The sequence below is a fragment of the Monosiga brevicollis genome, genomic scaffold (assembly GCF_000002865.3).
Source record: "Monosiga brevicollis MX1 MONBRscaffold_14 genomic scaffold, whole genome shotgun sequence".
Taxonomy (NCBI): Eukaryota; class Choanoflagellata; order Craspedida; family Salpingoecidae; genus Monosiga; species Monosiga brevicollis.
Genome location: NW_001865051.1, coordinates 499,722 through 511,986, shown reverse-complemented (window position 1 = coordinate 511,986; position 12,265 = coordinate 499,722). Strand labels below are relative to the sequence as shown.

General features: G+C 53.6%; 3 protein-coding genes across 3 annotated transcripts in view; 2 read left to right on the top strand and 1 right to left on the bottom strand.

The window, feature by feature from the left end:
* Nucleotides 1-1,711, bottom strand: part of MONBRDRAFT_26447 (uncharacterized protein) — a gene marked incomplete at both ends in the record, with an annotated part of 5,358 nt that extends 3,647 nt beyond the window's left edge. Inside the window, 8 exons of the mRNA XM_001746782.1 lie at nucleotides 56-178; nucleotides 264-383; nucleotides 523-637; nucleotides 741-797; nucleotides 917-977; nucleotides 1,075-1,132; nucleotides 1,213-1,264; nucleotides 1,556-1,711. Coding sequence (XP_001746834.1) covers nucleotides 56-178; nucleotides 264-383; nucleotides 523-637; nucleotides 741-797; nucleotides 917-977; nucleotides 1,075-1,132; nucleotides 1,213-1,264; nucleotides 1,556-1,711 — 742 coding nt within the window. The remainder of the gene's footprint in view (nucleotides 1-55; nucleotides 179-263; nucleotides 384-522; nucleotides 638-740; nucleotides 798-916; nucleotides 978-1,074; nucleotides 1,133-1,212; nucleotides 1,265-1,555) is intronic.
* A 706-nt stretch (nucleotides 1,712-2,417) lies between these two features.
* On the top strand, nucleotides 2,418-7,891 carry MONBRDRAFT_26446 (uncharacterized protein; the record flags this gene model as incomplete). The annotated part of the gene is made up of 26 exons (XM_001746901.1): nucleotides 2,418-2,494; nucleotides 2,595-2,682; nucleotides 2,811-2,867; nucleotides 3,040-3,160; nucleotides 3,260-3,621; nucleotides 3,708-3,873; nucleotides 3,977-4,026; nucleotides 4,114-4,180; nucleotides 4,282-4,343; nucleotides 4,445-4,606; nucleotides 4,683-4,749; nucleotides 4,916-4,961; nucleotides 5,007-5,100; nucleotides 5,254-5,313; nucleotides 5,423-5,501; nucleotides 5,601-5,735; nucleotides 5,876-5,960; nucleotides 6,123-6,189; nucleotides 6,291-6,395; nucleotides 6,480-6,549; nucleotides 6,657-6,841; nucleotides 6,871-7,044; nucleotides 7,190-7,289; nucleotides 7,396-7,505; nucleotides 7,614-7,680; nucleotides 7,815-7,891. 26 exons carry the CDS (start codon nucleotides 2,418-2,420, stop codon nucleotides 7,889-7,891), a joined length of 2,733 nt encoding a protein of 910 aa, XP_001746953.1.
* Nucleotides 7,892-9,435: 1,544 nt separating this feature from the next.
* Nucleotides 9,436-11,824, top strand: MONBRDRAFT_37542 (uncharacterized protein). The gene is made up of 10 exons (XM_001746900.1): nucleotides 9,436-9,496; nucleotides 9,750-9,878; nucleotides 9,990-10,045; nucleotides 10,119-10,167; nucleotides 10,308-10,402; nucleotides 10,514-10,623; nucleotides 10,707-10,779; nucleotides 10,892-11,106; nucleotides 11,210-11,414; nucleotides 11,562-11,824. Exons 2-10 carry the CDS (start codon nucleotides 9,796-9,798, stop codon nucleotides 11,708-11,710), a joined length of 1,035 nt encoding a protein of 344 aa, XP_001746952.1. The 5' UTR covers nucleotides 9,436-9,496; nucleotides 9,750-9,795; the 3' UTR covers nucleotides 11,711-11,824.
* The last annotated feature ends 441 nt before the right edge of the window (nucleotides 11,825-12,265 follow it).

Here is a 12,265-nt window from a genome sequence, read left to right as displayed (position 1 = left end):
AAGGGGTGCACGGGCCAGTCATGTGAGATCACCACAGAAGGCTGACAGTCCGTACATAGCATGACAAATGCTACCTGGAGCAGCTGANCGGTCATGTCGTCCATCTTGAGTTGACCATGCCGGAGCATGTCTTCGGCAGCCGTGGCCAGCGCGTGTGCACGCTGTATCTCACCGCTAGCTGTGAGATACAGCACAAAGAAGCGAGTGAGGGAACATACCACGGGCTTGACGGGAAGGCCTCGAGCGTGCTCGCCAGTGCAAACCTTGGAGCTGAATGGCTAGCTCTCGCGCACTCTGGGCCCATGCGCGGACCGTCTCGATGCGCTGCAGCTCCAGGCTTGGATCAACAGAGATGGTTTGTACAATGCCTTCGTCCACCGTCACTAAAAGCGGTGGAAAGGAACAGGAAAATCATTCACCAGCGTCGGGCTGCTAAACAGGGATGGCAGTTTGAAGGCCTAGTGCCTTCCATGCGTCTTGGAAGCATTTGGCAAGATGGGGGTGGGGGGTTGAAACACATACGTCGATTATCATGAAAGATTTCCCAAAAGCGATGCATTTTTCGTGCATCCAAAAAATCAGGAGTGTCGTCGCACTTCACAAAGCGCTGCCACTCTTCTTGGCCGTCGGCCTTGCGCTAAGCACAAGTCATGCCAGTGTAAGCACACACGCGAGCGTGCCGAGGGCTGAGCAAGAAGCACAGCCGCAAAGAGAAAAACAACCAAGCCGCGCAATCACACCTTGTGCACACGGCAAGACTCTTGCAATCGAGCGAAGAGCTCCTGGACCGCATTGGCCTGGTGATGACAACGGGGAGCAAGGAGGACGAGGTGAGCTTGTCGACATCGAGATGCTTCAAACGGAGTGGGCAGGAGCGCTGCTCAGCAGAAGGATCAAAGCCAGGCGTCAAGTGCACCTGCTCGCTGAAGAGTTCGGCATTTTCCGCAAAGTAGGCAAGGCGTTCCTGCTCCTGCGCTCTGTTGGTGTCAACAGGCGCAGCAAAGGGCAGAGCAGGGTGGACGTGAAGCCTAGGGAACAATCACAAACGGACACGTGCAGCATGGTCCAACGTACGCTTTGGCGTCTGCCTCAAGGCGCGTTGCGGCACTGGCGGCGCGTTGCTTCTCCAGTTCTACGCGACAACCACCCGCGATGGAGTGTATGAGAGGCCATACGCCTGCAAACACGGATCGCGACCCGGGGCCAACCTACCTAGGTCTGCAGCCTCATTCTTGGGTGCACCCTTGCCCTTGGGTTTGGGAGGCTACCATGCCGTTCATTACACATGCGATGGTAAGCAGACACAGCTCAATGGTGATACTGGACCGCGAAGAAAGAGGAAACGGTCTTCCAGCAAATCGCAAGGCTTTGTCAAGCATCCCAAGTGAAGCGAGAGAGCCCAGGCTCACCATGATGTTGGCAAGTACCCGGCTTGCGCCTGTCCTGTCTTGCCGGCCCCAATACTCTTGCCCGGCGTGAAGGACCACAGCTCTCCTAAAATCAACTGTCAAGCTCTTGCCGCCCTCCGTTAAGATTGAGATCGTCGGGACGCCACAGCGTGACTGCTGCCCGCTGCCGTTCCGAATCGTGCGCTGCGAGAGAGAGAGAGAGAGAGAGAGAAATGCTGCAAAAAGTTGGTTGTCAAGTCGTTGTTCGCAACTATAGTTGACAACTGGTCCGAGTTCACCTTTTGACAAGCACCACATCTCATCTGACAACTTCCAACGATATTGCGACGATTACTTCCTTTTGATCCCCATTGCCTTCTTCAATAACTCCCCGAATCGCAACGCGTACTGCCAAATGGGCGGGGTCTTGCTGAGTTGGACACTTTGTCACGATAAATCAGTACGCGCCCGTGTGTGTGTGTGCGCGCGCGCGCTTGTCCCGTCGGGTGTGTGTGTGTGTGTGGCAGCGCCTGGGCGGAGGAAGGGGAGGAGTCAGAGGGATGAAGGGAGCTGGCAGGGCGGGAACGGGAAAAAGGCTCGCTGGTTTGGATTGTCGCCCTCTGTATTGACGGCAACGGGGCGAGCGAGGACTTGGTGACATCAAGGCTGTGAGCGCATTGCACCCTGCCCCAGCTTCAGCTTGACAAATCGCTGTGGCAGTGGTGATGCTGCAACCCGCTATCCTTGTCGTCTGTTCCGAGGAGCGGCAGCCCTGTGGCTCGGGATGAATATTTGCTCTAGCATGCCGTTCTTCTTCTTCCTCCTCTTTTTCTTTCGATCGTTGTTTGCACTTATTCTTGGGATGCTGCTGCTTGGCACACCCAATGACTCAGCTCACTCGCGTGGCGCTGACTGTGCTTCAATAATAGATCGACAAGACTTGTGCGACGTGTTTTGGGCAAATCACTACTCCCTGAGTACTGCCCGTGTTCAACAAGAGCCTCGCCCATCCCCTCGCCCATCCTTGCCATGGCTGTGCGTGCTGCTGCTGGTCAATTCGATGCCCCGATCGGGGCCTCGGGTGGCCCAGGTCGCAAGGGCCGCAGGTGTGTATACGAACCGCGTCGCCCGGCCCTGTGCTACAGAATCCTACTGTTGCTAAATTTGTGTGACGGGTGGCTGTGGCCCTTGTCTGTACTTTGGCAGCTATGATCTCGCCAACACCAACATTGGCAACCTTGGCACTGATTTGGAAAAGGCTGTGCGCCAAGCCGCTGCCGAGCATGAGGAAGCGGTACGCCCTAACACCACCACCCAAACTTTGGGCTGTCAGCCCTGCTCAAGCTCCACCCGTGTCTTTGATCCCGTCCCGCTCTCTCTTTTCTGCGCACTGATGTTCCGCTCGCCCTGTTGACCTGGCAGTGGAAAAACGCCGGTGACAAGCCTGGCATCGAGATCTGGCGCATTGAGCAATTCAAGGTCCGCTCGCTCAGCATTATGCAACCTGACCGAGTGAGATGCATTTGGGGTTCAAAATTCGACCGACCTTATTTCTCTCTCTCCCCCCCCCTTTCTCTCTCTCTTTCTCTCTCTCCCTCTCTCTCTCTCTCTCTCTCTCTCGCTCTGCGCACACGTGCATGCGGGTCTTTAGGTTGTGCCATGGCCCAAAAAGTCCTATGGGAAATTTTACAGTGGTGACTCGTACATCGTCCTCCACACGTACCGCAAGAACGGTGTTGGGGCCAAGAACTACGACGTTCACTTTTGGATCGGTTCGTCTCTGATATCTTCCCTCACTGGCTGCTTGGGTTGATCCAGGCCTGCCCATCCCTTGTCATTTTCACTGCTCAATGTTGCTTGCATTTCGCTAGGCAAGGACTCGACACAGGATGAGTATGGCACCGCGGCATACAAAACGGTCGAGCTGGATGACTTGCTGGGTGGCATTCCCACGCAGTACCGTGAAGTTCAAGGCAAAGAGTCGCGTCGCTTCAAAAAGCTCTTCAAGCGTCTGATCTTCATGGAGGGTGGAGCTGATTCCGGCTTCAATCACGTGGAAGAGAAGACCTACCGTCCGCGCCTCCTTCAATGCAAGGGGAAGATGCACGTCGTTTGCCGTGAAGTTCCTCTCAGTTACAAGAGCCTCAACGCTGGTGACTCGTTCATCTACGATGGAGGTGATCGTATCTTCATTTGGAACGGCCGAGAGGCCGGAGCCATGGAAAAGGCCAAGGTGCGCCGCCAATGAGACCCTCATTGCCAGCAACAACCTCCGTGGAACATTGCTTGCTTGCACTAACATTCACTGTGTTCTGGCAGGCTTCAAACCTGGCCCAAGCCTTGGATGATGAGCGAGGTGGCAAGCCACACCGTGAGGTGTTTGATCAGGATGGCCGCAACCTCAAAGAGTGGTGGCACGCCATTGGTGGCGAAGGCACCGTCATGTCTGCCGAAGAGGGCGGTTCAGACGAAGATGTCAAACCCGGTGCGTGCTTGAATAGTAGGCCTTCCTTTTGCGCGAGCTCTCCTGACTGATCACGGAGTGTACTCGCCCTCTGACCTTTGGCATTGTAACCCACATTTTGCAGAGGAAAAGCGTCTGCTGCGCGTGAGCGATAGCAGCGGCCGGCTCAAGATGGTGGGTCACCAGCGAAATCCCCCACACGTGTGGCCAAGAGGGGCTCTTTTCACCAATGCCGCTACCTCTGTGCCCCTCGTTGCATAGGATCTTGTGGCTACTGGCGAGCAAGTCGTGCGCTCGCTGCTCAACCCTTCGGATGTCATGATCCTTGGTGCGAGGGCTTTGGCCGCTGGTGCCTCCTTGTATTGATCTAACTCGCTCAGCTCACATGCTGCGCATTTTGACCGACAATGCGACGGTGATGCTTTGTAGACGATGGCATGGAAGTGATGGTTTGGGTTGGCCAGGGTGCATCGATCGCGGAGCGAAAGAACGTGCGTAGCTCCAATCGTTTTGACTGTCTCGGATACCTGCACTGGGTAATTGTCAAGCTTATCTGGCTCGTATCCATGCCGCCTTGTGTCGCCGCCGCCAGGCGCTCAATTTTGCAGTTGAGTACTTGAAGCAGTACAACAAGCCACTGGACAGCCCCATCGCCCGTTATATGGACGGTGGTGAAAACGATGCTTTTGAGGCGGCCTTTGAGCAAGGCGTCATGTCCATGGCCCGGCCGGGTGATGGCAACGTCAAGTTCTCCGTACGTTAAGGCACGACCAGCCATACCCACTGTGGCTACAGTCGCTCTGAACTGATTGCCCTGTGACCATTTCCAGGCCAACATCTCCAAATTTCAGGGTCATACCAAAGCTGTGGGCCAAAGCATGATGGGAAGCTACCAAGGTGCTTTGCTGCGCAATCCTGCCATCCAAAGTCCCATTTGTCTGTCATTGCCGGCTTCCCGTCGGAAAGCACTGAGCTTTTGTGTGAAAAAACTTCTTTCTCGGTGTCCTTTAAACGGACATCCCAGGCTGACTTGCAAAACTGTTGTCTCGAATACCATCTCTAGGTTCAGGTGGCCCGGGCGTGACCGCCGACCTCGATGCCGCCTATGCGTACGTTCTCTTTGGTTTTTAGACACCTGTCTCATGACATCCCAGTGTGTTGGAGAGGGCGCTCAAGGTTTACTGTACGACAAATGCCATTGGCCACGCAGAGATCCTGGAGCAGATCCCAGCGCATGGCAAGGCCGCGGTCAGGCCCAATCATCCTACGCCCAGGTTTGTGAAGCAAATTTTATTCAAACCTGGATTTCCGTTGCCGGCCATACCCCGCGTTGCTTTCTACTTTTGTGCCATGGTTGTCGTGCCTTGTCTTCTCACATGAGATTGCCCTGGGATATTGCAGGAACTGCAAGCAGCAGGAGCTGGAGCTTACGACCCCAAGTCAGGCTGGGTGTCGGGCCTGGTAAGCTGTGGTTGGCCTCACCTTTGCATTTTGCGTTATCACCCCTGCCTGAACGTGGCTACCCTTGCGTGATCTTACAACTACCGAACCATCCTGGTTGTGGCCTCAGTCGGCTGAGCAGCGAGCTGCACGCGACTCGCATATCGCAGAATTGGAACGCGATCACAAGTCCGGCAAATACTCCAAGGGTGCGTTTGCTGATTGGCATAGCAATCCTGCAAGCATCGCTAGCTGTCCGCCTCATACAGCTGCTGCTCCACCACGCTGTGATTTCGTCTGCTTGGCAGCTGGTGCCTTGGGCACGTCGCTATCTGGAGGTCGTCTCGGCGATGCTGACGATCGTCGCCCCACCATCACCACCCACAGCGAGTTTGACGTGGACAAAGATACCAAGGCTGTTCGCAAGGCCATCAAGGGCTGGGGTATGTTTTTGTGTTTTGTTTAGTTTTGTGTGCCATTTGTTCTTGTGGTTTTCCCGTTTGACGATGAGTCGAACCGCACAAGAAACTGACTCACCTGAATGTGGCATGCTATGGCAATGTTCTGCGTGCCTGGCATGCAGGCACCAACGAAAAGACCTTGATTCGCATCTTTGGTCGTCGCACGCAGAAGGAGCGTGACCAAATCCGCGTGCAGTACTCTAACCTGTACGTTGTTTATGTAATCCTGAAGCCACCTGCCTTGGTATCGAAGAAAGAGGCGAAGGATTTTTTTTTTTTTTTTTTTTGTTTTTTTTTTGTTTTCTGGTGGGGTTTTACCAATTGTTTGTAATGACTCAAAACTCAGATGTATGGTTTGCATTTGTCCAGGTTTGATCGTGATTTGATCAAAGATTTGGATGATGATACCAGTGGCAACTTTGCCAAGGCACTCGTGGTATTGCCAGCGCCCACCCGTAGAATTTTTGGGACAGAACTTGCCCAGTACACTTGCTCGCCTTTGTTGATACATTGTTGTTTTGTGTTTGACTTTGGCAGGCGTTGGCGCGCAAGGCGGTTGAGCGCGATGCCCACTTTTTGCACCGAGCGTTCAAGGGTTTTGGCAACGACAATGAGATGCTCATTGATATTCTGTGCACCAAGGTCAGTTTTCGCTTCCTTGGAGGCTGCGATCGACGCACGATGACGACATACGCCCGCCTCAACAACCGCCTGCCCTTGTGGCAGAACACTCAATATCTTCGAGAAGTCAACACGGCTTACAAGACCGTGACCGGCGATCGCATGCTGGTCGAAGGTATGTGTGCAAGCGCAAGGCACCCCTCTATCGTTACGATCTACCCTGTTGTTGTTTGATGCGTGGCTTTAATACATACCTCCTTTATTCTCAAACGTGAACGATAGACATCACGGGCAACACCAATGGCCATTATCGCAAGGTCAGTGCCAGCACCTTTTACCCACCAACCGGTCCACCTGCTCTACACCATGCTTGTCTGCCCCTACTGGAGCACATGCCCTATAATGTGTTTGCGTACTGCTGTGCCTCCTCCCTGATCTCCCCAACTCTGCCACATGCACCATTTGCCGTGCGCAGCTGCTCCTGGCGCTGGTAGAGAAGACCCGTTCCCCCGATGGTGTCAGCGTGAACCAAGCCGCTGTCGAGGCCGATGCGGAGGCTTTGTACAAGGCCGGTGAGAAGCGCTGGGGTACGAATGAAGACAAGTTTGTGGAAATCTTCACTGAGCGCAGCTATGCACAGCTGGCAGCCATCTTCCAAGAATACAGCAAGGTATGAGCCCAAATGCTTTTCTAGACCTGTCGCCTGTTGCAACAAGAAGAGACTTTTTTCAAGCATGCAAGGTAGCTGTAATTGTGAAGCGTCCTGCTTCTCACACATGGGGGCTGGTCGTCGTGCATTGGGGTGGAACATGCAGCTGTGCAAGTATGACATTCGCGAATCAATCAAGCGCGAGATGAGTGGTAACCTCAAGAAGGGTCTGCAGACCATTGTGGACGTTGTGCGCGATCCCCTCGGTGAGCAGACTGCGCTGGTGACTCTTTTTGATATGTGGCGCGTGACATCGTGGCTCGAAACCTCTCGTGAACATGTTTGTGCATTGCACGCTATTTCGAGCGACAGACTTTTACACCACCAAGATCTACGAGTCGATGCATGGTTTGGGCACCAACAACACGCATTTGATTGAGCTGTTGATCGAGCGATCAGAGGTTGATCTGGAGGCCATTAAGGTCAGTTAGCACACCGGCAGTGGCGCACAAGCGCACAAGAATTCTTTTTTGGTCCGTGTGCTTCTATTCTGTGTAAATAACGGCGGTGCGATCTGGTTTGAACTACAGGAACGCTTTCAACAAAAGTATGGCAAGACGCTGTTGGAGATGTTCGACTCGGAAACGGCCATTCGCTGTGCGTTTCAGCGTTCCTGCGGGCAATTGCTTGGTTTTTTTTTTTTTTTTTGTATCGTTCCCTCTTCCACTTCTTCTTCCGTGAGCAGCCATGATCTCAGCCACTCAACCACTTTTTGTGCCTGGTGCACACAGGGAACTACCGTCGCTTGCTGACCGCTATCATCAACGAGGGCGATCACAAGGAACTGTATGACGAGGATAACCAATGAGGGTCTACCTGAGCCCGTGTCCATTCTGCATGTCTTTTGAACAGCTATACAGTTGTACAGCCACGCTTTCCTCGCCCCATGCTTGATTGCCAGCAGCCGCTCCAGTTGAAGGACCCGAGATATCTGCGGCTTGCTCGAATCAGTTGCAATTATTCATTGTCAGATATAAGAAGGAAATCAGATGCCGCAAACAACAGTACACATGAAAGGCCGGGAGCAACGTGCTCAGAGGGAAGCATGCAGGTTCTAGACTAGCTGAAGGGTTGAGCACGCGACCCCGCTGAGTGTTGTGACGCTAGACAGATCTCGACTCAGTGAGACTGCTCGCCCAGAGCCAGTGCCATGGAAGACTCTATGTCATTAAAAGCATCGAGGAAGGACGCCACCTGTGCATCAGAGGAGGAAGTTGCCCCTGGTGCAGACAAGACATCCAGGCTGCTAGTGGCCGCTGGCTGGGCGCTTGAAGGAGTGTTGACCCTTGCGGGGGTGTCTCCGTGAAGAGCTGTTGCAATCTCGGCTTGAACATCCTGCATCCAACTATCATCACCATCACTGGTAGCAGCAGCCGTGGACGCCTCAACTCGGCCTGGAGAACTCTCAGCAGGCGCCGGCAAGGTGTCAAGAAGCTCGTTCGTCCCGTCGTCAAAAAGGCCCATAGAGCCTGGGCGTTGTGGAAAGATTTCAGCGTCTTCGGCGGATGTAAAGGCGGTATTGGCTTGCCAATTGGCTTGAGCCATTTTTTTGTGGCTTGGCCGGCGAGCCCGCAATTCGACCTCAGATCCTGTGTCCTGGTTCGACGCCATGGGGCGCGCCATACCCAGATCACGCAGAGAGGCGATGGAAGCCATACGATCCCGTGCAGCAGCGATGGCGGGCCCTGCTGTGACTGGGGCTTGGGAAAACGCCTTTTCATTGCTCTGGGACAAGCACCCACCCATGACACCAGATGTGGTGGGAGGAGTTGATGCGCCTGGGCCCAGCGAGCAAGTCAGCTACCCATCTGCGGCTCGTGTGTTTGGCGCCGAGCTTGCCCCGCATGTGATCTATCAAGGGCAAGTGGCCCAAGTTCGCAAACTCAATCAAACCGCGACTCGAGAACCCAGCCATTCCCCAAGCCGCGACTTTACTCACCCCACACACACACGCACACACACACGCACACACCAAGCCTCCTTCCTACCTTCCGCAACTCGCCGTTGCCGTTTGCCGTTTGCTGTTTGCTGTTTGCTGTTGTGTGGGAAATGAGGGCGGAACAAAAGTTGGGTGCAGCCCAAGATATTCTGACATTCTGACATTCTGATCTCTCTCTTCACACACACACTCTCTCTCTCTCTCTCTCGACCAAACTCTCCCGACCAAACTCTCTCTCTGTGGTAGTTGTGCTTTTCCCTTTCTCTCTTTCTCAAACCGACCAAACCAACTCTCTCTCCTCTCTCTCTCTCTCTCTCTCTCTCTCTCTCTCTCTCTCTCTCTCTCTCTCTCTCTCTCTCTCTCTCGCCACTGAACAACAACAAGACAGCTGGCATCATCATCATTTTGTTGTGGACTTACTGTACTTGCTTACTGCTACGACTTCGACTACTTGGTCACATTTTGGATTTGGAGGTGCGTGAGGGTGTCGCTGCCCTGGTGGAGGTGCCGGGCTGGAAATGGTAGTGCCTGGGCTTTGCGAAGACGCTGCATTGAGTTGTGGTCGTGCTGGGCACCGCGCCAATGCTTCGCTTCACACATGCTGGCCTGTCAATGGGTGCCGCAAGTGTGACGAGGGAGGGGCGGGATCGCTGTGGCGCATCGAGCGATGATGCTTGGCTTGACTGACCTGCGCAACCTCATCGACATGAATTTGCCCGCATGCTAGGCGATTAGCTTGCCGACTTCTTGTCGTCATCTTCTGCTCCTGCATCATGTCGATTGATCTCTCCACGAACAGCGCCGAGCTGACGGAAGCGTACAACGCCGTCTGCAGCGACAACGAGACTACCAGCTGGTGCGTCATCAGCTCCCTTCTGGCCCTCTCGTGTGCAAGAGACATGCAAATTGCTTCGTGACAGCTGCTCGCGCTGAGCTCAAAGCATTGTCGGCGTTGGTGCTTGCTCAGGCTCATCGCTGATTACAAGGGCAAGACCGATACCCTGAAGATTTACGACACTGGAGGTGAGCTGAATGATACCGCGGAAGAACCAGTCTGGCGCTCGCTCAGTTTGAAGAGGCTGTTCCATGCTCGCAGATGGTGACTTTGACGAGTTTGCGGAGGAGTTTAATGGCTCCAAAGTTCAGTACGTTGTGTAGCCGGTACCCGAGCGCTTCATCTGTCTGGTCATGTGCTAGCCAATCTACCCTACCACAGTCCCGTTACACTTTTCCTCTTTTCTCAGGCTCCTGCTGCTCTCTGGTCTGGCCCCCACCACTGCTCTAGGTATGGCTTCTGCCGTGTCAAGGACCCCAACACGGGCATTTTCAAGTTTGTCCTCGTAAACTGGTCTGGCGAAGGGGCTCCGGTCCTTCGCAAAGGTGAGTCAAGCCTGGCTTTCCATCCATTGTTCGCAGCATCATGCAGCACCTTGCTCACGCGCTGCTCCTACTTGCGCTCACCTTTGGGTGCTCAACTTGGGAAAATTATAGGCACCTGCGCAAACCACGTGCGGGACGTTGCCAATTTTTTCCACGGTGCCCACGTGACCATCAATGCTCGCAACGAGGATGATCTAGATACTGATACCGTTCTCAAGAAGGTACGCCTCCCGTGATACACGGTTCAAACCGCAACCGCCGTATGCTGACGTTGGTCTTGGGCCAACGCTCATTTTAATCCCAGGTGGAAAAGGCTTCGGGCGCCAACTACAGCAGCCGCGAAAAGGCTCGTCCAGAGTTTGCCAACACCAACACAAGTAAGAGACCTGGTGGTGGCCCCAGCCCTCGCATTGCCTTGTTTTCCATTTTGCGCTGCGATGGGTGGTGCAACCGCACTCTCACTGCACTCTGCACTCTGCTCTGCGCCAGGCGGACCGGTGGGCAGCACCTACAAGAATGCCTATCAAGCAGAGGGCTTGGCCAGTGCGTCAGAGCGTGGCCAGTTTTGGGAGGAACAGCAAGCCGAGGAGCGTGCTCGTGCCGCTGCTCTTGAGGCACAGCAAGCAGAGGAGCAACAGCGCATCGACGCTGAGCGCCGACAGCTCGAGCAACAGAGTGAGGAGCGGCGGGCTGCCATGAATGCGGTACGATTTTTCGATGGTCTTTTTGAGGCAGTGATGTTTGTAAGGGATCAGACCAGTTCGTCCTTGCCTGGTACATTTATGAGGGGACCATATACATTTGTAGGCCAACCCAGAACCCGAACCCGCTCCCGAACCTGCTTATGAGCCAGAACCTGAACCTGCCTACGAGCCCGAACCTGAGCCTGCCTATGAGCCAGAACCTGAACCTGCCTATGAACCTGAGCAAGCGCAGGACGGTGCCTACGAAGCCGAACCCGAGAGTGTTTACGCCGAGGATCTTGGTCTTCGTGCCGTGGCCCTCTACGATTGTACGTCGGTACTCATGCTGCAACCAATGCGTGTCAAATCACTCTTCATCCTTGCGCTTCGTTTTTCATCCAAGCCGCCTCTCCTGTACGCCTCTTCTCATATAAACGTCAATCTGCTTGGTCTGGTTTGCCCCTGTTTCGCCACAGACCAAGCGCAAGAAGAGGGTGAGTTGACGTTTGACCCAGATGACATTATTACCAACATTGATCAGATTGATGAGGGTTGGTGGCAAGGCGCCTTCAACGGCCAGTTTGGTCTGTTTCCTGCAAACTACGTGCAGCTTCTCGAGGATTAAGAGCAAAACCGACGACGCCATCATTGTTTCCTAATCGCGTCCGTACAGCTGTGTATCCACTTGTCGCTCCTTTGTCTTTCTGTTGTCATATCAGAGACACCAATAATGATTCAAAAATTGAACAAATGGTGTGTCCTCTCATGCTTTGAGGTGTCCTTGGACATGTGGATTAGAATTTGCCGCAGTGCTCACTGTTTACGCAGAAAAAAAGAGAGAGAGCGAGAGACATCCCAATCCAGGGGCTCTCATGCGGATGTGTCAAGCGGGTTGTGGGATTAAGGGTGTGGTTTAATGTCGTGAATGCCGAGATCTCACGCAGAAGAGCCCAGTCACGCACTCCACATGACCCAAGCTACTCGAATCTGGGAAATAAAAACATTCACCGTGTGAACGACGAATGAAAAGAGCCTTCATTTCCATCGATCCAAGGCTGTCTTCACAGGATAAGCTTTCCTCTGACTTGACATGCAAAAAAAAAAAAAAAAAAAAAAAAAAAAAAAAGAAAAAAAAAAAAAAAAAAAAAAAAAAAAAAAAAAAAAAAAAAAAAAAAAAAAA